Source organism: Narcine bancroftii, chromosome 3 (assembly GCF_036971445.1).
Source record: "Narcine bancroftii isolate sNarBan1 chromosome 3, sNarBan1.hap1, whole genome shotgun sequence".
Taxonomy (NCBI): Eukaryota; Metazoa; Chordata; class Chondrichthyes; order Torpediniformes; family Narcinidae; genus Narcine; species Narcine bancroftii.
The window spans coordinates 239,843,679-239,868,366 of NC_091471.1; the positions used below are offsets into that span (position 1 = coordinate 239,843,679).

Here is a 24,688-nt window from a genome sequence, read left to right on the forward strand (position 1 = left end):
AAGAACGCTGCATGACCTGCTGAATTTCTCCAGCACCTTTGTGTATTAACTTTCAATCACGGGCAAGCTTCTGCAGACTTTCTTGTTCAACCAATTAAAGAGCGATTTCTCTCAAATCGTTGGAAAATCCATAGTATTGATTCAGATGAAGGGTCTCAAATTAAAATGTCGACTGTCCCCAGAAGAATAGGATTGTTTCTTGCAGAGATTTAAGATTCTTTTACTGTCATGCGATAAAACAATGTAATCTTACACAAAATTAGCTTTAGTCTGCTGTAAGGTATACAGATTTGCCATCAGCATAAATTACCTGGCACCTCTTATAGTCAGAGAAAGAGAAGCAAAAGAGATTTCCTCCCCCCACCCTCCCCCTCACTGAGTGCCCGTAGATTCGCCTCCATCACTTCCACAGCCTCCACAGCCACACATTGTCCAGTCCAAGCCATCAACCCAAGATCCTGATCCGAACCTCTGAGACGATCGGGAACCCTTCAGCACCTTCGGCACCCTCTCACATCCCGGTCCCAATACCTGGTACCCCTCCAGCCAATCTCTAGTCAGTCTCCAGTGGTCTGCAACATGATATGTCCCTTGTCTACAGTCACCAGCAGCCCTTAGCCTGCCTGGGTACCTCGCCTCGAGGCACCAGCAGCCTGTGTGTTCTTCAGGTGGGAAGATAGGCACGTTTACTTGCATTGAATTGCAGAATTCAATGGGCTGGAGGATAATTCTGGGGATGAAAGACTGGATCACAACATAGCAGTTGGCAGATGGATCAAACCAAAAACAGGTCACTTCAGATAAACGGCACAGAAAAGGCCATTTGGCCCGATCAGTCCATGCTAGTATTTATGCTCCATTCAAACCTCCTCTGTCCTAAACTAAATCTATTCCCTTCAATTTAAAAGCACCCATCATTAAATACATTAAACATTCCCAAAAGGGGAGTTCCATATTCTCTCCTCTTCCCCTCCACCCCCGGTGAATAACTTTCTTCTCGGGTTCAAGTCTATTGTCACCTAGATACTTTCTCAGTAATTTGTAGGGGTTTAGCATAACATCAGAAACTCTGGCAAATTTCTATAGATGTACAGTGTGCTGACCGGCTGCATCACTCTCTGGTCTGGGGACACCAATATCCCCCGAGCGTAAAGCCCTGCAAATGGTAGTGGACACAGCCCAGGGCATCACAGGCAAAACCCTCCCCACCATCGGGAACACTGCCGTCAGAGAGCAGCAGCGATCGTCAGGGATCCCCACCACCCAGCACACGCTCTGTTCTCGCTGCTGTCATCAGGAAAGAGGTGTAGGGGCCACAAGACTCGCACCAGCAGGTTCAGGAACAGCTACTCCCCCTCCAGCATCAGACCCCTCAACGACAAACTCAATCAGGGAAACTATTTAAGGACTCTTACTTGTACACTTTGATTTTTTTATTCTCTCTGTATTGCACAATTTGTTTACATTCATTATTTATTTACATGTGTACATTTTTTTGTACTACCAATAAGTGGTAATTCTGCCATGCCCGTAGGAAAATAAATCTCATCATTTTGTGTGATGTCATGTATATTCTCTGACAATAAATCTGAAATCTGTGCAGTGAAAAAGTTTGTTTTGTAGACAGTTCAGCTAGTCATCTCATACATAGTACAGCAGTTTTAAACACAGTTACCAAGGGAGGTCAGTTAAAACAGAGCGAGGTTTGTTCAGAAGTCTGATAATGGCAGGAAGACACTGGCTCTGAATCACACACCTCCTTCCCAATGGGAGGAGGGCAAAGAGACTGTGACTGGGATAGGATGAGTCTTTAAGTGTGCTGTTGGCGTGGATTCCAGCTCCTATTGGAATGAAATGCTTTCTGTCAGTAACAGTGTGAATCTGCTAGATGGTAAAAACCTCATCGTTCACTCCTTCTTTGTCCCTCCAGAACCACCAAAATGCTCAACTCCTGATCACACTCCAAACTGACTGAATTCAGGGCTAATTCAAAATGGTCAATGAATATTAGTGCAGGCCATTCCTCATGCAGAACCCCATTCTCCTGAGGTATCCCGCCCCGACTGAAACAATTAACTGGCAGAGAAGAATTCCATCAACATCCTAAATGTTTCGGAAATCCAATCCCATATGAAATTCGCAGGGCTGAATAAATGCTGTCCTCTGCTGGGGATAACCAGAACTGGAAAGAGACAAGACTATTTCAGAATCAGAATTTATTGTCACGAATAAGTCACAAAATGTGTTGTTTTGCAGCAGCGTCACAGAGCAAACATTGCTAGAAATTATTTTATAAAATAAATAAATTAATACAAAAGGAAGAGAAAGTGAGGCCGTGTCTGGGGTTCATTGTCCATTCAGGAATCTGATGGCGGAGGGGAAGAAGCTGTCCTTGTGCCGCTGAGTGCTCATCTTCAGGCTCCTGGACCTTTTCCCCAATGGCAGCAGGGTGAAGAGGGCATGGCCTGGGTGGTAGGGGTCCTTGAGGATAGAGGCTGCTTCCTTGCAGATGTTCTTGATGGAGTGAAGACTGGTTACGTGATGTGGCTGGCCAAGTTCACAACCCTCTGCAGCCTTTTTCTACCCTGTGCATCGGCATGTCCGCCCAGACAGTGATGTTACCAGACAGAATGCTCTCCACCTGTAGAACATTGCAAATTTTACCCACCTTGGACCAACACAACCAAACTTTGGCGCTGTAACAGCCATGATATGCCGTCGAGCTCCAAAGGACATTTAACCCAGACAGATCCTTATTCTGTGTATAACCCATTCTGTCCCTGTCTGGAGACTTGAGTGACATGATGTAGATGAAGCTTAGAGATCAATTAATTTATCCTTAGCTTTTGAGGAAGCTCCTTGCACCTGAGGCTAAACTGGGTCTCCTGAAGAAATGTTTCTTTGCTTAAATCACATACTCCCATAATCCTGTCCAAAAGTCAGTGGTTCTCAACCTTTCTTCTTCCCACTCACACACCACCCTAAGTAATCCCTTACAGAGCACCTACGGCAAAAGTTTGAGTAATTAGCATTGATCGTTATTGAGTGAAGATCTACCGGGACCAATGCCTGAAGAGGGCGCACAAAATCAGTGAACCGGTGTGGACTCGAAAGGCCAACATGGCCTGTTTCCGCTCCGTTAATGGTTAGATGGTTATATATGTAACATTGACCAGAAATGTTTCAGGCCGAACTTGACTCTCTATGATGTGTTGCCTCATTCAGAGCTGGAAGTCTCCTTTTCTCCATCTCTGCACCCTTCTCCCCTGATCACCTATCCTGTCTTGTTCTGTCCATAGCCTGTTGGACACCTTTGGCCTGTTGGTCTGCACCCCACTCCCTGCCCCTTCTTCTTACCTCCCTAGCTTTTACTCATACTCATGCCCTGAAGAAGGGCTCAGGCCCGAAACATCAGTAGCATAGGATGCCGTAGGTGCTCTGTGGTTAGCAAGGGATTACCTTGGGTAATATGTGAGTTGGGGGGGGTGGGGGGAATGAAGAACCATTGATCAATACCAATCCTACAGTTCTCCCCACATTCCCATCAATTGGCCCCATATCCTTCTGCTCACTTACTTGAGGGGCAGTTTGCAATGGTCACCTAACCCATCCACCTCCCCACACCACCCCCCCCCCCCACACCTCAGGTCCTTGGGATGTGGGAGGAAACTGGTGCCGCCCAGTAAACCTTAAGGAGAATGGGAAAACTCCACACGGACATCACTCAAGGTCAAGATTGAACCCAGGTTGCAGTACCAAAAGGCTGTTGTTCCTGGGGCAGAGAAGACAGTTGAGATATTTAGTCGTTTAAAATCATGAGGGATGTTAACAGAAAAGGTAAAGGGGAAGCGAGTTCCTGAGGCTTAACCCTTTGGACTCCATGTTCCCGTTCTCCGGGATTGGTTTTATACCCAGCCACAAGCTGTTCACCCTGTAGTTTACCCACGGACCCAGTATTATGAAAGGTTAAAAATGGCCGGAGTCAAACGGGTTAATAATCGGTGGAATTGAGTTAACTTAATAGGGAGAAGATGAGGCAGTTTGTTGACACCACAGATTCTGTGATCTGGGTGGTGCTGAAGAAGGCTAGAGGTGAGATTTTAGGGAAGACAGTGAGGCGCAGGTCCTTGATAGGAATGTTAACACCATTTTGTACAAGGGGAGAGCCCACAAGTGAAAGTGTGGTGATCACCAGACCATCTGCCTTGGTGACATTGATTGAGGGTTAAATATTTGTCAAGGTATCAGGGATGACTGTGGCTATGGTCTTTAATGTGTACCTGCGAGACAAGGCAGGGCAAATGGCCCAGGTGAAAGTAGGCACCCCCCAACCATGCAGCACACCTTTAGTTCTCCAGTGGAAGCAGTACCTTAAATGATGTGGCGGTGGGTCGTGCACTGAGAAATAAACTCTGAGAAGAAGAAGGCGGCAGGGTTAGCGTGGTAGTTAGCCCAATGCTGTTACATTGCTGACGATCGGGACCAGGGTTCGAATCCTGCACACTGTAAGGAATTTGTACGTTCTCCCTGTGCCTGCGTGGGTTTTCCCCAGGGAACTCCTGTTTCCTCCCACTGTTCAAAATGTCCAGGGAGTTGTAAGGTGTAAATGGGTGGCATGGGCTCGTGGAGTGAAATGGCCTGTTACCATGCTGTGTCTAAATTTACATTTAAAATTTGACTCCAGTACCTGCAGAGAACTGAGCTGCAACTAAACTATGGAACAAAACAGCCCAATGGTCCTATCCTGTCCAGTCTCTGCACCACTCTGACTTGCTCTTCTCGCCCACAGAATCGCTTTGTGATCAGCCGATCTCGGAGTGACTGACAGAAGATCAGAGGCCAAGATGGCAGAAGTGCTTCAGATGAAAACTAACTACCCTGGTACGTCTAAATCAATTAAACTCACTGCTGGAGTTACAGGTGACTCCCTCCCCTCCCCTACAATGTTCCCTGAACAAAGAGAGCTTAAACCCAGTACCACACTTTACCAGCCTGGCACAATTTTATTTTAGACGTACATCGCGGTAACAGGACCTTCTGACCCACGAGACAGTGCTGCAATTGACCTACAATCCCCGATATGGTTTGAAGGGTGGGCGAAAACAGGAGACCCAGGGAAAACCCACACAGACGTGGGGAGGATGTACAAACCCTGGTCATTGGCGCTGTAACAGCGTTGAGCTAACTGTGCTGCCCATAATTTGCCATGTTATTGTACAGAGTTATCTCACATGGAAAAAGGTCCTTCAGCCCAACTTCCCAATTCTAGTAAGATGCTAACTATCTTCATCCCATTTCCCTGCCTTTAGCCCATTAGTTTCCTATTCATGTACCTGTTCAGAACTTACCTCTCAAATCTCAGAATCAGAATGTCTCAATCAGAACTTACAGTCATGAACATGTCATGAAACTCGTTGCTTTGGGCAGATCACAGGTGCAAATATTGCTATAAATTACATTTTAAAAATAAGAGAAGAGAAAATGAGGTTTAATCTGTGGTTCATTGTCCGTTCAGGAACCTGATGGCGGAGGGGAAGAAGCTGGCCTTGTGCCACTGAGTGCTCGTCTTCAGGCTCCTGTACCTCCTTCCCGATGGTAGTAGAGTGAAGAGGAGCGTGGCCTGGGTGGTGGGGGTCCTTGATGGAGAGGAGACTGAAGCCCGTGATGATGCTGGCCAAGTTAACAATGCTCTGTAACCTGTTCCTGTTCTGTGCATTGGCACCAGGCAGTGATGCAACCAGACAGGACACTCTCCACACTCTCCCCTGCAGAAATTTGCAAGAGTCGTTGGTGACATCTCAGATCTCCTCAAATTCCCCACAAGTCTACTTGAAACATTTCGCTTTCGCCTCAACTAAAATTATTTCCCTCTCATCGAAGGCAAGAAGGAAAACTATTCCCTCAGCTTCCCTCGATTTTTAGGCTCCCATACCGCTGGAAGGAGTCTGCGCCCACCCAACCTGTCCACGCACCTCATTGGCAGAAGCCTGCGCCCACCTACCCTGTCCATGCGCCTCATTGGCAGAAGCCTGCACCCACCCACCTTGTCCACGCGCCTCATTGGCAAAAGTGCAGCAAATCAGGTCACTGATCTCCACCTACTCAAGAGCAATTGGGGACGGACAGTGAATGTCCCACCACCCAGGTACACACCCAGATCCTGAAAAATAATATGAAAGTAATCAAATTTTTGGCTTTGCTGGGTCCATTCAGGTCAATTTATGGACTTCAGAGAGTTGAGAGCATAGCTCAATCCATCATACATTAGATGAAGTCTAACAAAAATGTTACAAAACTCAATATCCCAGCAACACCATGTGACCACTGAAAGACTGGTCACCCTCATTACAGGAAGGATGTGGAAACTGTGGAGAGAGAGGGGGGCGCGGAGGAGATTTACCAAGATTGGAAAACAAGTCTTATGAGAGAAGGTTAGCAGAGCTGAGACTTTTCACTTTGGAGCAAAGAAGGATGAGAGGAGACTTTATAGAGGTCGACAAGATTCTGAGAGGCATAGATAAGGTGGACAGCCAGCGCCTGTTTCCCAGGGCGGGGGAAGCAAACCCCAGAGGACGTCTGAACAAAATGAAAGGAGGAAAGTTTAGGGAATACATCAGGGGTAAGTTCTTTTTATTTAGAGAGTTGCGGAGGCCTGGAATGCCTTGCCTGGGGTGGTGGTGGAGGCTGGAACATTAGGGGCATTTATGAATCACTTAAATAGAGTGTTATGAGGTAGGAAGGGTTTTTTTAGTTTGAATATATAGTTCAGCACAACGAGGGCCGAAGGGTCTGTATTGTGCTGTAGTGTTCTATGTTAAGGACTGTTCCCTTCCTGTGTGCATGAAATGGTTGCTCCCTGGCACAGGGTATACTGTAGATGAAAAGGATTGTTCCCCCTCCCACCATTTCACTAATGCGTGGGAATTCTCTCTGAATATATATATTAGAACACATTGTTGTGAAGTGTTCCCAGAGCTAACTATAGAACAGGACAGTCAGTACCCCTGATGCCAAGTTAATATTCTAATTTAAAACCCTGCTTGGTTTAATTTGCCTCCAAACATGAGTTCTGCTCTCACATGTGGTTTACAAATGAAGGTGCACTGCAGTCATGGAGCTGTACAGCACAAAGGCGGCCCTTCAGCCCACTGTTTCTCTGCCACCCCATGCAGCCATCCACACCAATGCCTTTTATCCACCTTCAATACCTCGGCAATTCAAGGACTTGTTTAGATGAGTGTAGAACATTACGGCACAGAACAGGCCCTTCGGCCTATGATGTGTGTCGTCCAAAAAAAACCTAATAAAATTCTAAACCCTCCCTATCTGCCTCCGACTCCACATTAGACAGTGTACCGCAGACTCTCTCTATGAACAGACACCACCCCCCCCCCCCACCGATATCTCCGCTTAAACCTCCAACCTCTCACCTGAAACTAATCCACCCCTAAAAAGGGAAAAACTCCTACTATTTCCCAAAATGTCACCCCTCAACCTTTTAGTCTCCGGTCTCCCCTGATTACTCACCTACATCCTTGTTGATGATGATGGGGGGTGTGGAACGAGTTGCCAGCTGAAGTGGTGAATGCAAGACCAATTTTAACATTCTAAAAAATTTGCACAGGTACCTAGATGAGAGGGGTAAGGACTGATATGGATGGTGCAGGTCAGCAGGACTAGGCAGACTAGAAGGACAGTAGGGCCTATTTCTGTGCAGTAATGATCTATGGTGGAACAATTAACAATGTACGGGAAGTGTAGGTTAATTGATACATATGGGCGGCATGGGCTTGTGGTCTGGAAGGCCCTGTTACCGTGATGTGTGTCTAAATTTAAAATTAAATTTTGTGGTTTGATGAAGGGCTCCAATTGAAACATTCTTTTTCCTCCCACGAATGACCTGCTGCCTTCCTCCAGCAGATTGTTTATTCCAGTGTTGGCTGTCTCCCCTGTGATTTCCAACATCATAGAGAATGTCCTCTGCACCCTCTCCAGCCCAACCACATTTTTCCTGTGGCACAGCACCCAGTAGCACATTCGGAAAGGCCCCTCTGCCTGTCATCCATTATAACCCATTGATCTCTCGTTTGACCTTCCAGGTAACGTTGATCTCACGGCTGGTTCAGAGGTGAAGGGTAAAGACCAGAATGTGCCGTACTCTGTGGAAACTCCCTATGGCTTCCACCTGGACCTGGACTTTGTGAAGTACGTGGATGACATCGAGAAGGGGAACACGATTAAGAAGGTGCACATCCACCGCAGGCCAAGGGGCTGCAGCTACACCGGCTCCTGGTGGACATCCACCGAATCCCTCTGCTCCAATGCCAGTGGTGACAGCAGGCATTCATCCTTCTCCTACTGCGGTCGCAGCTCCTACACGCCCACATGCAGCTACAACAGGCCTCCCCCGCTGCTGGCGGGAGGCTACAATGCGCGGGTGGAGAAAACTCTGCTGGAGACCAGGAGGAGGCTGGAGGAGGAACCAATGGGCAGCGGGGAGGGCAGGAGGCCGCGGTACACCAGCCTGGGCAGCCTGCACAGCAGCGCAGCAGGTTCCACCAGCTCACTGGCTGGCACGGCACTGCACAGGCTCCCGTCCTACAATGGCTCGCAGAGCGCCCCGTCCGGCCAGTTCACCCCGCTGAGTTCTGGTGTGGCCACGCCTTCCGCCGCCAACCCCGCCCACCTGCACAATATCCGGGAGCAGATGGCCGCGGCACTCCGTAGGCTGCGGGAGCTGGAGGACCAGGTGAAGATCGTCCCAGTGCTCCAAGTGAAGATCTCCGTGCTCCAGGAGGAGAAGCGGCAGCTCAGCGTTCAGCTGAAGAGCCAGAAGTTCCTGGGATACAGCCAGGGCTTCGGCACCCAGAGGTCGCTCAAGCCCAAGGGAGAGCTGTTTATCGACATGCCCGATGAAGGTTCTCAGCAAAGCAGAGCAGAGTCGCCCTTGAGTCCGACACTGAAGAAACTGACACGAGATATCGCTGGCAGGAGAGACTCCAGGCTGGGGAGTACCGGAAGTGAGGAGGGCTCAAAGAGTGGTGCAGCTGGCATCAGGAGCGTGGGTATCTGGGTGAACGAAAAGGACCTGGGCATCACCCCATCCTCCCTCCAGCAGGATGTGGAACACCATCGCCATGTGGCCGAGCTCCTCACCAAGAAGATCTCCATGCTGGAGAGGCAGCTGTGGGAAGCCACGCGAGAGCTGGAGGTCACCCAGCAGAGGAAGATGAGGCCCACAGCCGACAAGGGACAGCAGGCGGACGTTACTGGGGTGGGGCCGCCGGCTCCTCCACCCCCCGATGGGACAGTTGGCAAGGGGGGAGATGATCTTCCGCATCACTCCCCAGAGCTGGGGCCACAGCGATCTGCGGATGTGCGGTTCGGTCGTCTTCCCGGCGAGTGGGCGTGCAGGGATCCAAGCCGGAAGAGGGATATCCCCTGCTCAAAAGTGGACACCTCCCCAGCCGTGGCCCACAGCAGTATTTGCCACCCCAGCCTAGCCACGGCACCCTCCGCAAATAAAGAGGGTAGCAGCGAGCGGAACGGAGGGGAAGGGGTGGTGGGTGAGGAGAGGGTGGGCCCCACCACCCGTGACACCCCTTTTAAGGAGGTGCCAGCCAAGCTGGTGACTTGCACCATCGTGACCACGCTGGCATCCACGTGTGAGGAGGTGACCTCGGTGATGACCACGGCGAAGAGCACAAGGCGGATGAAGGCGGGACCCAGCGGGGCAGAGTTACGGGAAGCTGTGGGGCAGCTCACACAAGGTACTGGTGAGAGGGAGGCAGCTCCAAGCACACCCCACCCACAGAATCACAGCAACGTCACAGCCTGGGGGAGGACGCTCAGCCCATCAGTCCATGCCCACACAATACAAGCAATCTCACACTCCTCCTCTCTCTACATAGGCTGCACGGTTAGCACAACGGCGTTACAGCACTAACGACCCGGGTCGAATCCGGCGCTGTCTATCAGGAGTTTGTACGTTCTTCCCGTGTCTGCATGGGTTTTTCCTGGGGGCTCCAGTTTCCTCTCACCCTTCAAAATGTTCAGGGAGTTGTAGGCCAATTGGGTGCAATTGGGTGTATGGGCTCGTGGGCTGAAATAGCCTGTTACCGTGTTGTTTGTCTAAATTAAAATTAAATAACCTGACGTTACCTGATCCAGGAACATCAGTGAAGATTTCGGTCCCAAAGTGTTGATCCTTCCCCCACTACTGTCTTTGACCTGCAGCAGAGTGTTTTTCTGTTCCCATCCACCTTGGCAACACCTCCCAGATCCCAAGGTGGAGATATGCCACTTTTGATTTTCCATGCCCTCTGAAGCACTCCATCAGAGACCCATAGAACATTACGGCACAGAAACAGGTCCCTTTGACCCTTCTATTCTGTGCTGAACCTTTTTTGCCCAGACCCACTGACCTGCACCCAGTCCATAGCCCTCCATAGAACACAATGCTGATCTCTACTAATCCCACTTTCTTACATTAATTCCATTTCCCTCTATGCTCTGTTCATTAAGGTACCTGTCCAAATGGCTCATATATGTTATTATTGTTTATACCTCCGCCATGTCCTCTGGCAGATCATTCCGTACACTCTCTTGGTGAAAAGTTTACCCTTCAGATCCACTTTAAACAAAGTTAAAGGTACAGGTTCCATTATTGTCACATAATACTACATTTTGAATGTAACCTACATGAAATTCTTTAACATTTTCTACCGTAAGGCCGACAGAGAGTCGTCACTTTGTCCAGCGCCCCTCACAGAAACCTACAGCACCTGGTGTCCCCTCCAAGTACTGACCAGGCCTGAGGCTACTTAGCTTCTGTAAGCATCCTCCCTCTCACTCAAGAGTGATGCCTCCTAGATTTAGACACCCCTCTCTTTCGAGTGAAGAACGATGAGAGGTGACTTAATAGAGGTCTACAGGATTATGAGAGGCATAGATAGGGTGGACCTGTTTCCCAGGGTGGGAGTACCAAACTCCAGAGGACATCTGTACAAAGTGAAGGGAGGGGAGTTTAGGGGAGACTTCAGGGGTAAGATTTTCTGCTCAGTGAAGTGAGTGCCTGGAATGCCTTGGCAGTGATGATGGAGACTGAAACAATAGGGGCATTAACTTAGACAGGCACATGGATGAAAGGAAAATAGGGGGTTATGAGGTAGGTGGGTTTCATTTTTTTTAGGTATATATAGGTTGGCACAACTATGTGGGCCACGTACCTACCTGTCCAACGTTATACCCCTCCCATCCACGTACCTGTCCAAATTCTTCTTCAATGTTAAAATTGAGCCTGCATTCACCACTTCAGCTGGCAGCTCGTTCCACACCCCCACCACAGGCTGAGGAGAATGCGAGGGCCAAGTGCGCAAATGGAGCTGGGAACCTGAGGTCCAGAGGTCCTTCCGACAGGAGGCAGTGCCTGCTGCACTGTCCTCAGTGCATCCTGCCCCACGTCCCCCCCCCCCAACTCCTCACATTCCTCTCTCGGGTCCTTCCTCCTGCCCTGCATTCCCCCAAAACATTTAAACCCCAGACGTCAGAATCCAATGTCGCTTTGCCTGTGAGAAGAATGCAGGATTGATTGAACAGCTGGACGTTGAGCAATGCAGCTGTCCCAAGGACCTAACTGACCAGATTTTATCAGGGCAGGAATTCTCTGAGATGAAACTGAATAGGAAGTGGTTTTATTTGTGGAATTACAAGTTTAGACTGAGCGTGAACTCATCTGGAATCAATTCTGACCCTCCCATTAAATGGGAACATGAAGGGGACGGAGCTGATGGTCCTCAGATTGCCAGAGATCACAAATCCAATCCAGACTCATGGGTGAAAGTTTCTTGCCTCCACCCCCTCCCTACTGAGGTACACCATGTATGGCATGGAACACCTCAGTAATTTCCAAATTTCCACCGACCACAGGCTGGCAGCACTCAGGTGGTCAAAGATCAAAACTAGGCTGTAAATCTGACGAGATCCCAGGCCAATGTGCATTAGATACAGAAGGAAGTTGCCTCGGTGCAAACCCAGGGCCGTGACAGAGTATATACGGAGCAAAGATCCCTCTAATTGTCCAATCAAACAACCCCTGGGGTGATAAAACAAAGGCTACCGTGTATAGGCGTGTATAAGTCGACCCACTATTTTTTGGCCAAAAAATCTGGAATTTTCTTCACTATAATTACTCTATCCCTGAATGGATAGTTAATACCATAACTACCAAAAAATTACAAAACCTTAACACAACCTTTTGTTTGTTTTCCATTTGCAGATGTAAACGGTCACAGGTAGGAAATGCAAAGAGTAAAATATGAAAGTCTGCAGACCCCGTGATTGAAGTAAAAACACGATGCTAGAGAAATCAACAGGTCAATCAGTGTCCTTTATGTAGCCAAGATGAAGATAAGAGAACCAATTATTTGAGCTTGAGTCTTGATGTTGGTGATGTATCTTTCTCTTCGCTATATAAAGTGCACTGTTTGACCTGCTGACATTCCTTCAGGCACCTGCCGACATTTTGCTCATACGTTGATGAAGGGCTCAAGCCCGAAATGTTGCTTCTGTATCTTTATCTTTGCTACATAAAGCAAAGAACAGGAAGGCGTCAGAATAAAGACACAGCTGGTTGTGTCTAGAACTGAGAGAGGGGCAGCAGAGTGGAGCTGCTGGTAGACCACAGAACACGACAGGCCCCTCAGCTCTTCTAGTTTGTGCTGAACCATTTTTCTGCCTAGTCCCACTGACCTGCACCTAGATCTCCCAATCCTCCATACCCCTCCCATCCATGTGCCTGTCCATATTCTTCTTAAATGTTAAAATTGAGTCTGTATTTACCACATCAGCTGGCAGCTCATTCCACACTCCCACCACTCTCTGGGTGAAGAAATTTCCCCCTCATGTTCCTCCTCACACTTTCCCCTTATATACGATAAGCTAGGCCGATATGCATTTACAGTACTTCATATAAGAACAGTATCTCTTAAGGCGTACTTGTTAACTTAAAATTATGGTACGTTAACGCAGTCTTGGTGTGCCGACCATTTACAGAGGTAAACGCAGCTATGGATAGCAGCTCAGCTGATTCATCTGAAATGTGTTAGTGTGAATTTCAACCCCTCAAAAGTAGTATCCGTGTAACAGTCAACCCCATAAATATAACATTAAAAATTTGAACTCTGACTTTTACATGAGTATAAACTCTGACTTTTACATGAGTATAACTCTGACTTTTACATGAGAATAAAGATTCTTTCTCAATGTTTTATTCCCAGATATAAAGGTCTTCAAAAAGGTATGAAATACAAACACTACCCTGGGTCAGGGACAGCAGTGTTAAGTTCCAGAAACTTCGTAACACTGGACAACAACTTTTTTCAGGAAGTTTGCTTCCTGAAAAAACAATCGGGGATTATGATGGACGACTTCAAGCTGAACACAAAGATAATTTCAGATTTGCTGTATCACATAGGAAGTTGGAGAAACATTAAATTAACTTTCATTAAATTTAGCATATTTAATCGCATCATGAAGCTGGCACATTGTGTTAGTTTTGCCGCTGATTTTCTTTTGTACTCGGCATCTGATGCCTCTCATGTCTGTGTCCAACAATAGTTGGCCGGCATTGATGGATTCCAGTTGCCCTGATCCCACTTTTCCACGGTCACAATGTCCTGGTGAAACCTTTCACCTTGTCCATCACTGACGGCACCAAGATCAGCAGGGAAGACGTCCATGTGCGAATGCAGAAAATGAATTTTCAATGACACGTTGCACTTCATAGTTTTGTCTGCTTGAAGTAGACGCAAAATATGACTGGAAATCACAAAAATAGGTTATATCTAAAAAAAAGATACATGTGAGAAAAATTTTAAGATTTTTGCAATCCATAGCCCAAAATCCATAAAATACACCCAAAAGTGTTCAGGAGGCAAAATCTTTATTGTCCAGTGTAATCAAACATTCCCTGTTAGACTTTTAGAGCAATAAGGAAAGTGAACCATTAACACTCTGTATTCAAGGAACAAATTGCAATGTGGTGGTTCTGGAACCTAGTCAAGAGGCGGGACCCTCACTTTTTAATGTTTCTGCTTGCAGCCTCTGTAGAAGATCACACAGCTGTCTCCTCCATTCAATCCTTTCAACACACTGAGGCACCTCAGGCTGATCCGGCCTCCAATGTTGGGAGTGGTGTGGAGCCGGGTCCCCAGAAGACAGTGCAAGCCCAGGACCAGCACCCAGAGGCTGGGAGCCTGGATTTGGTCAGACGGGGAGATCCCGATGCATCATTGGAGGATTCGACACGACCAGGTAACCCTTTACCTTCATTACTCTTGGGGTGCAGAGGTTGAGATAGTGGGAGGAGACCAGTGCATAGAGGTCATGGTCGATTGGAGCAAGACCACCTCTCCATAGCTTATGGAAAAGAAGAACGAATAAACCCAGAAGAAAATGTAGAGAATATAAACAATCCATGCTTGTAGATGGATGGATCTTCCACAAATCACATTAATTCTGATAATCAGTAAATTCTGCTGAAGGACCTTTGACCCAAACATTAACTGTTTTACTTGCCGTCGTTTCTGCCCTGGTGAGCTGTGTCCTTCTGCATTTTCCATTTTCTTCAAGTGTTTATCAGGCTGTAAATAAGATAATGTTGTTTCAGCCATTTTAACATTCAAAAGGGAACTACATTTGTTAAAGGAGGAGATAATTGGGATGCGGTGAAGGTCTGTGGAGAGAGATGAATCAGACAGCACTTTACAAAGAGTTGATAGAATTGGGGAGGCGCAAGTGCACTGCTTGGTTGTTCGGTTTGTGCCGCGCTGTGTGGCCATCACGGTGCACTCCAAGGTGAGGGATTTTCCTTTCCCAGTTTCTCCACAGGGAGCACAGCTGAAGTCCATCATGAAAAAGAAGGAGAGCGGAGCGAGTTCCGATAGCCCCCCGACGAAGAAGAGCCTCCAGTTTATTGGCGTGAATGGGGGGTGAGTACCCAGGGCCCATGCACTGCCGGTACACTCCGTGGTCAAGATTCCCAGATCCAAATTTCTGTCACTAAAAATGTACCTTTCACAAAATTCTCCCTGAATTGGAATCTGATTTCAGATTTATTGTCAGAGAACATAGTGTATGTTCATGTCATCACATGCAACCCTGAGATTCCATTCCCTGTGGACGAGGTAGAATTATCACTTATTGAAAGTACAAAAATAAAACTGCACAACGTACACATTTAAACAAATAAATAAATGTAAACTAACTGTCCAATTGTGGTGCGCTGTAAGACAGAATCAGGCACACACAAGGTAAAGACTGTACAACAGGCTTTAATCCACAAAGACTTCCACAGAGCCAGGCTGGCTGTGGCTGCAGCAACCCTGAGTGAAGCCTCAGGAGGCCGGCGCAGGCTTATATCCCGGAGGGTGATTGACACCCGACCAGGTGGGGCTTGATCCATTCAGGCCGACTGATTGACAGCCAGCCAGGTGTTGTCCTGTCCCCTTACACTCCTGTAGGTACAGAGGTTGCCCCCTGCTGTAGGCTGGTGGTGTACCACCACACCAATACAGAGAGGAAACAAAATCAATAAAGTGCATAAGTCAGAGTCTTTAAATGAGTCCCTGATTGAATTTGTCAGTGAGGAGTCTGATGGTGGAGGGGGAGCAGCTGTTCCTGAACCTGGTGGGTTCAAGTCTTGTTGCCCCTACACCTCTTTCCTGATGGCAGCAGCGAGAACAGAGCGTCTCCTGGGTGGTGTGGATCCTTGATAATTGCTGCTGCTCTCCAATGGCAGTGTTCCCTGAACAAGTTCTCGATGGTGTGGAGGATTTTGCCTGTGATATCCACTACCTTTTGCAGGAATTTACACTCGGGAGTATTGGTATCCCCATACCAGGCTCTGATGCAGTTGGTCTCAGGTTGGGTAGGTGGGGATTCTAGGCTGCAGTGAGTTTTACCATGGACCCCAAAGGGGAGCGTCAGCTGAGAAGATGTCTCCAAGTGTCCATTTCCTTCCTGCAGATACGAGTCAACGTCTTCTGAAGAATCCAGTTCAGAGAGCTTATCGAGCGAGTCAGATGGTGAGAGTACCGAGAGCGATTACCACGAGGCCAGCGAGAAGCTTCCGGGAGACCTGGCGGAGAAAGGAGAGAGCAAGGCCACTCCTAGGCAGGCCGGGCAGGAGCCCGGGTCTGGAGCAGAGCCTGCTCAGGAAGCTGAGGACTCACGGGCTCCAGCGGAAGGCACGTGGGGAGCTGAGAGCCCACGGACTGTGGCACAGAACACGCCGGGGTCTGAAGAAGAGAAGCAAGTGCCGAATGTAAGCAGCAAGGTGTGTGTGAAGGGAACGGAGCAGAGAACAGAGAGAGAAATGGGAGCAAAGGTCAAAGCAGGACAAGACCAGCCAGAGACAACTGTACCCCACAAAATAGTGAACCTGGAGCAGAAAGCAGATGGCCACACGTACGTAAACAAATTCTCCTTCTTAATCTCATCTTCTCTTTGCAGAAGGTAAACGCATTATCTTTTATTAAACACATTCCCAGGTTGGTTACAGCAAGGTTTAAGACTGAAGATTCCTTTACTGTCAAGTAATAAAGATAGTACAATATTACACCAAATTAGTAGGACGGACAGATTCACCATCGGCAGAAATTGCCTGACGTGTCTCTTACCGTCAGAGAAAGAGAAGCAAAAGAGAGTCCCCCCCCCAGAGTCACTGAGTGTCCGTGGATTCACCTCCAGTGCTCCCACAGACCCCCGCAGCCACAGAGAGTCCAGTCCAAAGCATCGGCAAATGAGCCCAGAACAGAACCTCCAACACAATCAGGATCCCTTCAGCACCCCCTCGCATCCCAGCTTTGATACTTGGTACCCCCTTCAGCCAGTCTCGAGCCAGCCCCCAGCTGCCCACAGCCTGCGTGACTTCCTCAGTTTGAGTCAGCAATACCCCACTGCCATTGTGACCTTCAGCCTCTCACTGGTTTAGACATGGGATTAACCTCTAACTCCCACTCTCAAGCCAAACAGAACATTCCTTTGCAACGTAAAAGAAGGTCAAGCATCCCCTTGTGTGGAACAAGCTGAAATGGTGAATGTGGGCTCAATCGTGAAAGATTAGGACGGGAACATGGACGGGAGGGGTATAGAGGGCGAAGGACTAGGTATAGGTCAGTGGGACTTGGCAGAATGATAGTTTGGCACAGAAAGGCTGAAGGGCCTCTATGCTGTAATGTTCTATGATTCCATAGTGTCTACGTTTGCCCTCAGAATGATCCTATCCCATTCTGCCACTGTTTGGAATCCACTATTTCCAAAACACTCATCATTTCCCTCTCCGATTTCCTCGCCACCCTCTTATACATTGTGGCCATTTAACACATCTTATGGGATGTCGGAAGGAAGCGGAGCATCGGAGGGGGGGAGTGTGCAAACTCCACACGGGCAGTAATAGTGTTAAGGGCTGAACCCCAGCCACTGGACTGATGAGGTAAGACCGTTAGCTGGTGGACAACTGTGCTGTCCTAAGTAGAGTAAAGGTGCCTCTGTGCTGTCGGAGAAACCCTCCCTCCCCCCACCCCCCGGGCAGAGTCAGCGCATACAGAATAAAGTGTCAATGCTGTCCCATCACCCACTCCCAGATCTGCATCTGGATTCTGTTCTGTCCTGGAACAAGGCAACATTTTAATTTAACGTTTTGTTATTACTTTAAAACAAAGCAAAAAAAACTAAAAACTCACATGCACACACACACACACACACACACACACACACACACACACACACACACACACACACACACACACACACACACACACACACACACACACACACACACACACATCCCTGTGCTCTTTCACAAGCTCTTACACATACATGCAGCTGCCCACACCCAGGCACATATGAACAAAAGAAAGTCTTAGGGAAAAGTTAGGTTTGATATAGAATATTCCTACCTCTGCACACTCCCAGGGCAGTGCAGAATAAAGTCCATCTACGTCACTCCATCAAACGTTCCCATAGCACAGATAGTCCAGGCCCATCAGTGGCCCCTTCATGCCCAAGGATCCCTGGTGAAGGTGTTTGCCAGTTCGCCGAATGACTTCCAGAACCTGTGGGCACCACAGTGGTGAGCATCTTAAACAAGGACAACCTTTCACTTGGGTTTTGTTCATTCTTTTTAATACATTTATTTTTATAAAGAAAAAAACTTACCCAAAACGAGAGGCCTGGGGATAAAAGGTAAAAGTGAACAGGTTATCCCAAAACACCTGTTATGTTTCAAAGTGTGTGTTGGTGCAGACTCACCTGCGACAATCTTGCTTTCAGGTTTGAGCTGACTGAAGGCTTGGTGTCGGCTTGTGTAACTCTGCAGAAACACCTGAATGATCCAGATGGCTTCACGAACAAGGATGTGGTATGCTCTCTCTCTGTTTGTCAATCTCCCCTCTTGCTGATGTGACATCCAAGCAGGGAGTTCACAATCTGTCTCCCTCCTCTGCAAATCTCGAGGATCGGATTATTTTATAGTCACCAAAACAACGTGAGAGGCAGCTGGTTACCAGCATGCCAGTGTGAAGCAAGACCCTTTGTCCCATCATATCCCTTCAAAGCATCCATTTAGTCCACAATTCTCATTTCTTCCCTACGTCCTGCAGAATTGTTTGTGCATATTTCAAATTTCCATCTAACAGTTGCTATTGCATCTCTGCCACTCCCTGAACTCTTCCATATATTACCCCCTTCTGATTTTCAAACATTTCTACTAAATCTCTGTTAAATCCTTCAACTCAATCAACAGTCGAGAAATCAGACCGGGGTTGTTTTGTGGGGGCATTACAAGTGCAAAATAGCACAATCACATTTAAGAAATGAATAAATCCGTGCAGCAGAATCGAAAGTGAGGCCGTGTCTGGGGTTCATTGTCTCTTCAGGAATCTGATGGCGGAGGGGAAGAAGCTGTTTTTGTGCCACTGGGTACCCATCTTCAGGCTCCTGATTTATTCCAAAATAATATATTTATTTAATATTATTATAGCTTGAAGAACATGTGTTTGTTATGTGTTGTTTGTGTGCACATGTGTGTCCGAGTATGTGTGTACAAGTGTGTGCGTGCACGTATGCATGTGTGTGCGTGAGTGCATGCACATGTACGCATGTGTGTGCGTGTGTGTCTGTGTGTGCACGCATGTGTGTGTGACTCTCTGTGTGCACGCGCGTGTGTGTGTGTGTGTGTGTGTGTGTGTGCATGTGTGTGTGTCTATGTGTATGTGTGTGTGTGTACGCGAGCGTGCGTGCGTGTATTTGCCGTGGTCAGGAGAAACGCTGGCTTGTTTGGTCATATATGTAGTCAGTTGATAATGAACTTGACCTTGAGCAGGCAGCTGGATGTATGGGGGTGGGGGAAGCAGCTACCCTGGTGAAGCCTCGACCACTCTCTGTCCCTGATGTGCCCTTTTCTCCTTCTTTGCTTCCTTTCTTATAATCCTTTCATTGTTTAAATGTAACAGGCCCTTCCAGCCCACAAGCCCGTGTCACCCCGTTACACCCAATTCTCCTACAATTCCCAGTACGTCTTGAACGGTGGGAGGAAACCTGAGCCCTCTGGGGGAAACCGACGCAGACACAGGGAGAACGTACAAACTCCTTACAGACAGTGCAGGATTCAAACCTGTGTCACTGACGCTGCAAGAGTGTAGCACTAAACATGCCACAAGATGAATTATAAGGAGAGGCTGAATAAGCTGGGACTTTTCTCCCTGGAGCATCAGAGGCTGGGGTTGAGGTGGGGGGGGGTGGTTCGCGGGGTGCTTATGGAGGTTTATAACATCACAAGTGGCACGAATATATTAAATAGACATAATCTTTTGCCCAGGATAAGGACATCTAAATCCAGAGGGCATAGGTTTAAGATGAGGGGGACCTTCTTCACGCAGAAGTGGTGGGTGTGTGGAACAAACTGGAGGTGGGTACAATTATAACAAGTAGACAGGTGCATAGAAAAGAAAGGGTTAATGGGCCTAAAGCAGACAAAGTGGACTAATGTGGTCAGAATGGAATGGATGGGCTGACGGGCCTATTTCCATGCCATAGAGTTGTGTTCTGATTACTTTATTGTTATGTAATAGTACAGAACATGTAATATTACAGGAAATTGCCTTCTGCCTGCCGTAAGAGTCGCCATTAGAATTGCCTGGCACCCCTTACGGTACAAGAGTGAGAGAAGCAAAAGAGAGAGTTGTGAAGTGTTCCCCTGCAGCACACCCACAGCCTCTGCTACCACACAGACTTCTGTTTGATCCATCAGCCACCCGAGCTCCAGATCCAAACCTCCTACACGGTCAGGAAGCCTCCAGTGCCCGAGGCCCTTCGGGAGCCCTTCTTGCCCTTAGCGCCCTTTTGAATCCCGACTCCATTTCCTGGTTCCCATGAGCCGGCCCCCAGCAGCCCATGCAGCAGGTCCCCCGACCGCAAGTCGCCCGCACCCTATGTGGGTCTGAGCCCCTTGTTGGTCCGCTGATGTGCTCACCATCCTGTAGGGTCACCTCCTCTAAGTTTTCTGCTCTCCCGGAGTCTGCAACTCCTCGTATGGACTTGTTGGCTGGGGGTGCTAGCATGGGATGCAGCAAGTGACAACCTGGGCAGTTTGGCTGGTGTGCCGTTACAGTGTCATCTGTTTCTAATGAAATATTCTTTAAATACCCCGCAGAGGGTGAGCTACCTCACGGTGCAACAGGAGTGGCTTTTGGTGTCCAGCCCAAAGACAGCAGATCCGGAGATGGTCCGCCAGTACCTGGCTGTGTTCAAGGCAATGTCTCCAAATTTACTGGAGCTGATAGTTAACATGGCGGACGGGAACGGGAACACGGCCCTTCACTACACCGTCTCTCACTCCAACTTCCCAATCGTCAGGTTGTTGCTGGACACAGGTACTCTCTTCACCTACCCAACACCCCCACCTCCTCCCCCCGACCTCCCCAACCCTTCCCTCCCCCCTCCAACTCTCCACCTCTGACCTCCCCCCCATTCTGTCTTCACCCTCCAACCTCCCCAAACCTCCAAATCCCCCCCAACACCCTCCACAACACCTGACCCCTGCTTGGCCTACAACCCCCTCTGACCTTCCCGTCCGTGGGACAGAGCAGTCAGTCATTAGCATGCTGCGACACCAAACTCTTCTTCCCCGTTTCTTGGCTCACTTCTATTCCACCCCCCCCCCCCCCCATCCAAGACCCTTTCTCCCACTTCACGCCTTCTTCCTTCTCCCGGACACCTCATCCTGGCCAGCTGCCGGCTCTGGTCCTTTTTATTTCCAACTGCCACCAAGACATCAACCATCTTAACTTTACCACCTCATATTCCAACCTCACCTTATCAGAACACTCTGCCCTCAACCTCACCATCAAACCCATCAACAAAGGTGGTGCTGGGGCCAGTTGACATCTCACAGACACCTCCTCCTATCTACCACAAGGCCCCACCAGGCCGCATCAAGCCACTGCCTCCAACACCATTTCCAACCTCATCACTTCTGGTCATTCCCTCCCCTTCACCTGCATTGTCTCCCATCCTCACATTGCTTGTCTCTACCTTTTACCCAAAAGCCAACCATCCAGGCGAACCCATTGTTTCTCTCAGCTCATGTTCCACCGAGCTAGTTTCATCTTACCTTGACTCAATCTTTTCTCCCCTGATCCAATCTCTCCCCACCGACAGCCACAACATTTCATATGCCCGCCATCTACTCAATTACTTCAGATTCCATGAACCGGACCGCCTCATGTTCAGGGTGGATGTCCGATCCCTTTACACATCCATCCCCTACATTGAAGGTCTTACAGCACTTCGCTTCTTCCTGAACCAGAGACCCGACCAGTCACCCTCCACCACTACTCTCCTCCTCCTGGCAGCACTTGTCCTCACTTTAAACAACTCTTTTAACGTCTCACTTCCCCCAAATCAAAGGAGTAGCCGTGGGTCCCCGCATGGGTCCCATCGACGTCTGCCTGTTTGTGGGCTTTGTGGAGTAATTAATGCTGCAAACCTATGCAGGGAAGACCCCCAACTCTTCCCCTGCTATATCGATGTCTACTTCGAGGCTGCCTCATGCACCCACAATGAGCTTGTCAATTTCATTCACTTTATGGTCAATTTCCACCTTTATTTTTTTTATTTTTTTTATTTTTCACACCATAAATCACATTAACCATGGTACACACATTTTCCTTTTCACACATATACAGTGCCATTTTCTCCCCCCCCCCTCCCTCCTCCCATCCCACCCTCCCTACCTCCCCCCTCCCGTCCATTTAAGGTATACAATCTAGGATACATTAAACCAGTCAGACAATGTTGTCATTCAATAAAAATACACCAGAAATTCTACTGAGTCCATTCTTTTCATTTCCTTTTCCTTCCGTTAACTTAGGTAATGATTGTCCCCGGTAGGTTTTCGCTATTGTATTTAATGTAAGGCTCCCATATTTGTTCGAATATTTCAATATTATTTCTTTTTTTTAAAATTTTTTTATTTTTCACACCATAAATCACAATAGCCATGATATACACTTTTTCTTTTTCACACATTTACAGTGACTTTTTCTCCCCCCACCTCCCTCCTCCCAAGCCACCCCCCCACCCCCCCCCCCACCTCTCATCCATTTTAGGTATACAATCTAGGTTGCATTAATTCAGTCAGACAATGTTGTCATTCAACAAAAATACACCAGAAATTCTACTGAGTCCATTCTTTTCTTTTCTTCTCCTTCCATCAACTTAGGTAATGTTTGTTCCCGGTAGGTTTTCGCTATTGTATTTAATGTAAGGCTCCCATACTTGTTCGAATATTTCAATATTATTTCTTAAACTATATGTTATTTTTTCTAATGGAATACATTTATTCATTTCTATATACCATTGTTGTATTTTCAAATTATCTTCCAATTTCCAGGTTGACATAATACATTTTTTTGCTACGGCTAGAGCTATCTTAACAAATCTTTTTTGTGCATCCTCCAAATCAATTCCAAATTCTTTGTTTTTTATGTTACTTAGGAGGAAGATCTCTGGATTCTTTGCTATATTGTTTTTTGTTATTTTATTTAATATCTGATTTAGATCTTCCCAAAATTTTTCTACTTTCTCACATGTCCAGATTGCATGAATTGTTGTTCCCATTTCTTTTTTACATCGAAAACGTCTATCAGATACTGTTGGGTCCCATTTATTTAACTTTTGAGGTGTAATGTATAGCCTGTGTATCCAGTTATATTGTATCATACGTAATCTCGTATTTATTGTATTTCTCATCGTTCCGGAGCATAACTTCTCCCATGTTTCCTTTTTTATCTTTATATTTAAATCTTGTTCCCATTTTTGTTTAGTTTTACCATTTGTTTCCTCATTCTCCTTTTCTTGCAGTTTAATATACATATTTGTTATAAATATTTTGATTATCATTGTATCTGTAATCACATATTCAAGGTTACTTCCCTCTGGCAAACTCAAGCTGCTTCCTTATTTATCCTTCAAGTAGGATCTCAATTGGTAATATGCCAGCGCTGTATCTTGAGTTATATTGTAGTTATTTTTCATTTGTTCAAAGGATAAGAATCTATTTCCTGAAAAACAATTTTCTATTCTTTTAATCCCTTTTTTTTCCAATTCTCTAAAGGAAAGGTTATCTATTGTAAAAGGGAGTAACTTGTTTTGCATCAATATTAGTTTTGGTAATTGATAATTTGTTTTATTTCTTTCTACATGAATCTTCTTCCAAATATTGAGGAGATGATGTAATACTGGAGAACTTCTATGTTGTACCAATTTTTCATCCCATTTATATAATATGTGTTCAGGTATCTTTTCCCCTATTTTATCTAATTCTAATCTCGTCCAATCTGGCTTTTCCCTTGTTTGATAAAAATCTGATAGGTATCTTAATTGTGTGGCTCTATAATAATTTTTAAAGTTTGGCAGTTGTAAGCCTCCTTGTTTATATCATTCTGTTAATTTATCTAGTGCTATCCTCGGTTTCCCCCCTCTCCATAAAAATTTCCTTATTATTTTCTTTAACTCCTTGAAGAATTTCTCTGTCAGTTGTATTGGCAATGCCTGAAATAAGTATAATATCCTTGGAAAAATGTTCATTTTAATACAGTTTATCCTTCCTATTAGTGTTAGTGGTAAATCTTTCCAATGTTCTAAATCGTCCTGTAATTTTTTCATTAGTGGATAATAATTGAGTTTATATAGTTGGCCGAGATTTTTGTTTATTTGTACACCTAGGTATCTTATTGCTTGCATTTGCCATCTAAATTGTTATTCCTTCTTAAATTTTGAGAAATCCGCATTATTCATAGGCATTGCTTCACTTTTATTTACATTTATCTTGTAACCCGACACTTCTCCATATTCCTTCAATTTCTTATATAATTCTTTTATTGATAGTTCTGGTTCTGTTAAGTACACTATAACATCATCCGCAAATAAACTGATTTTATATTCCTTGTCTTTTATTTTTATTCCTTTTATATTATTATCTGTTCTTATCAATTCTGATAGTGGTTCTATAGCTAACGCAAACTATAAAGGTGATAGTGGGCATCCCTGCCGTGTTGACCTGCTTAAGTTAAATTGCTTTGATACATGTCCATTTACTGTCACTTTCGCTAATGGTCCCTTATAT

General features: G+C 46.7%; 1 protein-coding gene across 4 annotated transcripts in view; it reads left to right on the forward strand.

The window, feature by feature from the left end:
* Positions 1 to 24,688, forward strand: part of LOC138758390 (KN motif and ankyrin repeat domain-containing protein 2-like) — a 130,685-nt gene that overhangs the window by 75,869 nt on the left and 30,128 nt on the right. For 3 of the 4 annotated variants that reach the window (XM_069927232.1, XM_069927233.1, XM_069927234.1), the window contains 7 exons: positions 4,790 to 4,881; positions 8,100 to 9,770; positions 14,101 to 14,313; positions 14,879 to 14,990; positions 16,027 to 16,467; positions 18,334 to 18,421; positions 20,714 to 20,933. In XM_069927232.1, the coding sequence (XP_069783333.1) occupies positions 4,845 to 4,881; positions 8,100 to 9,770; positions 14,101 to 14,313; positions 14,879 to 14,990; positions 16,027 to 16,467; positions 18,334 to 18,421; positions 20,714 to 20,933 (2,782 nt within the window). In that variant the 5' untranslated portion in view covers positions 4,790 to 4,844. Of the gene's footprint in view, positions 1 to 4,789; positions 4,882 to 6,364; positions 6,620 to 8,099; positions 9,771 to 14,100; positions 14,314 to 14,878; positions 14,991 to 16,026; positions 16,468 to 18,333; positions 18,422 to 20,713; positions 20,934 to 24,688 lie in introns of those variants that run through there. The other variant, XM_069927231.1, reaches the window with a different exon arrangement.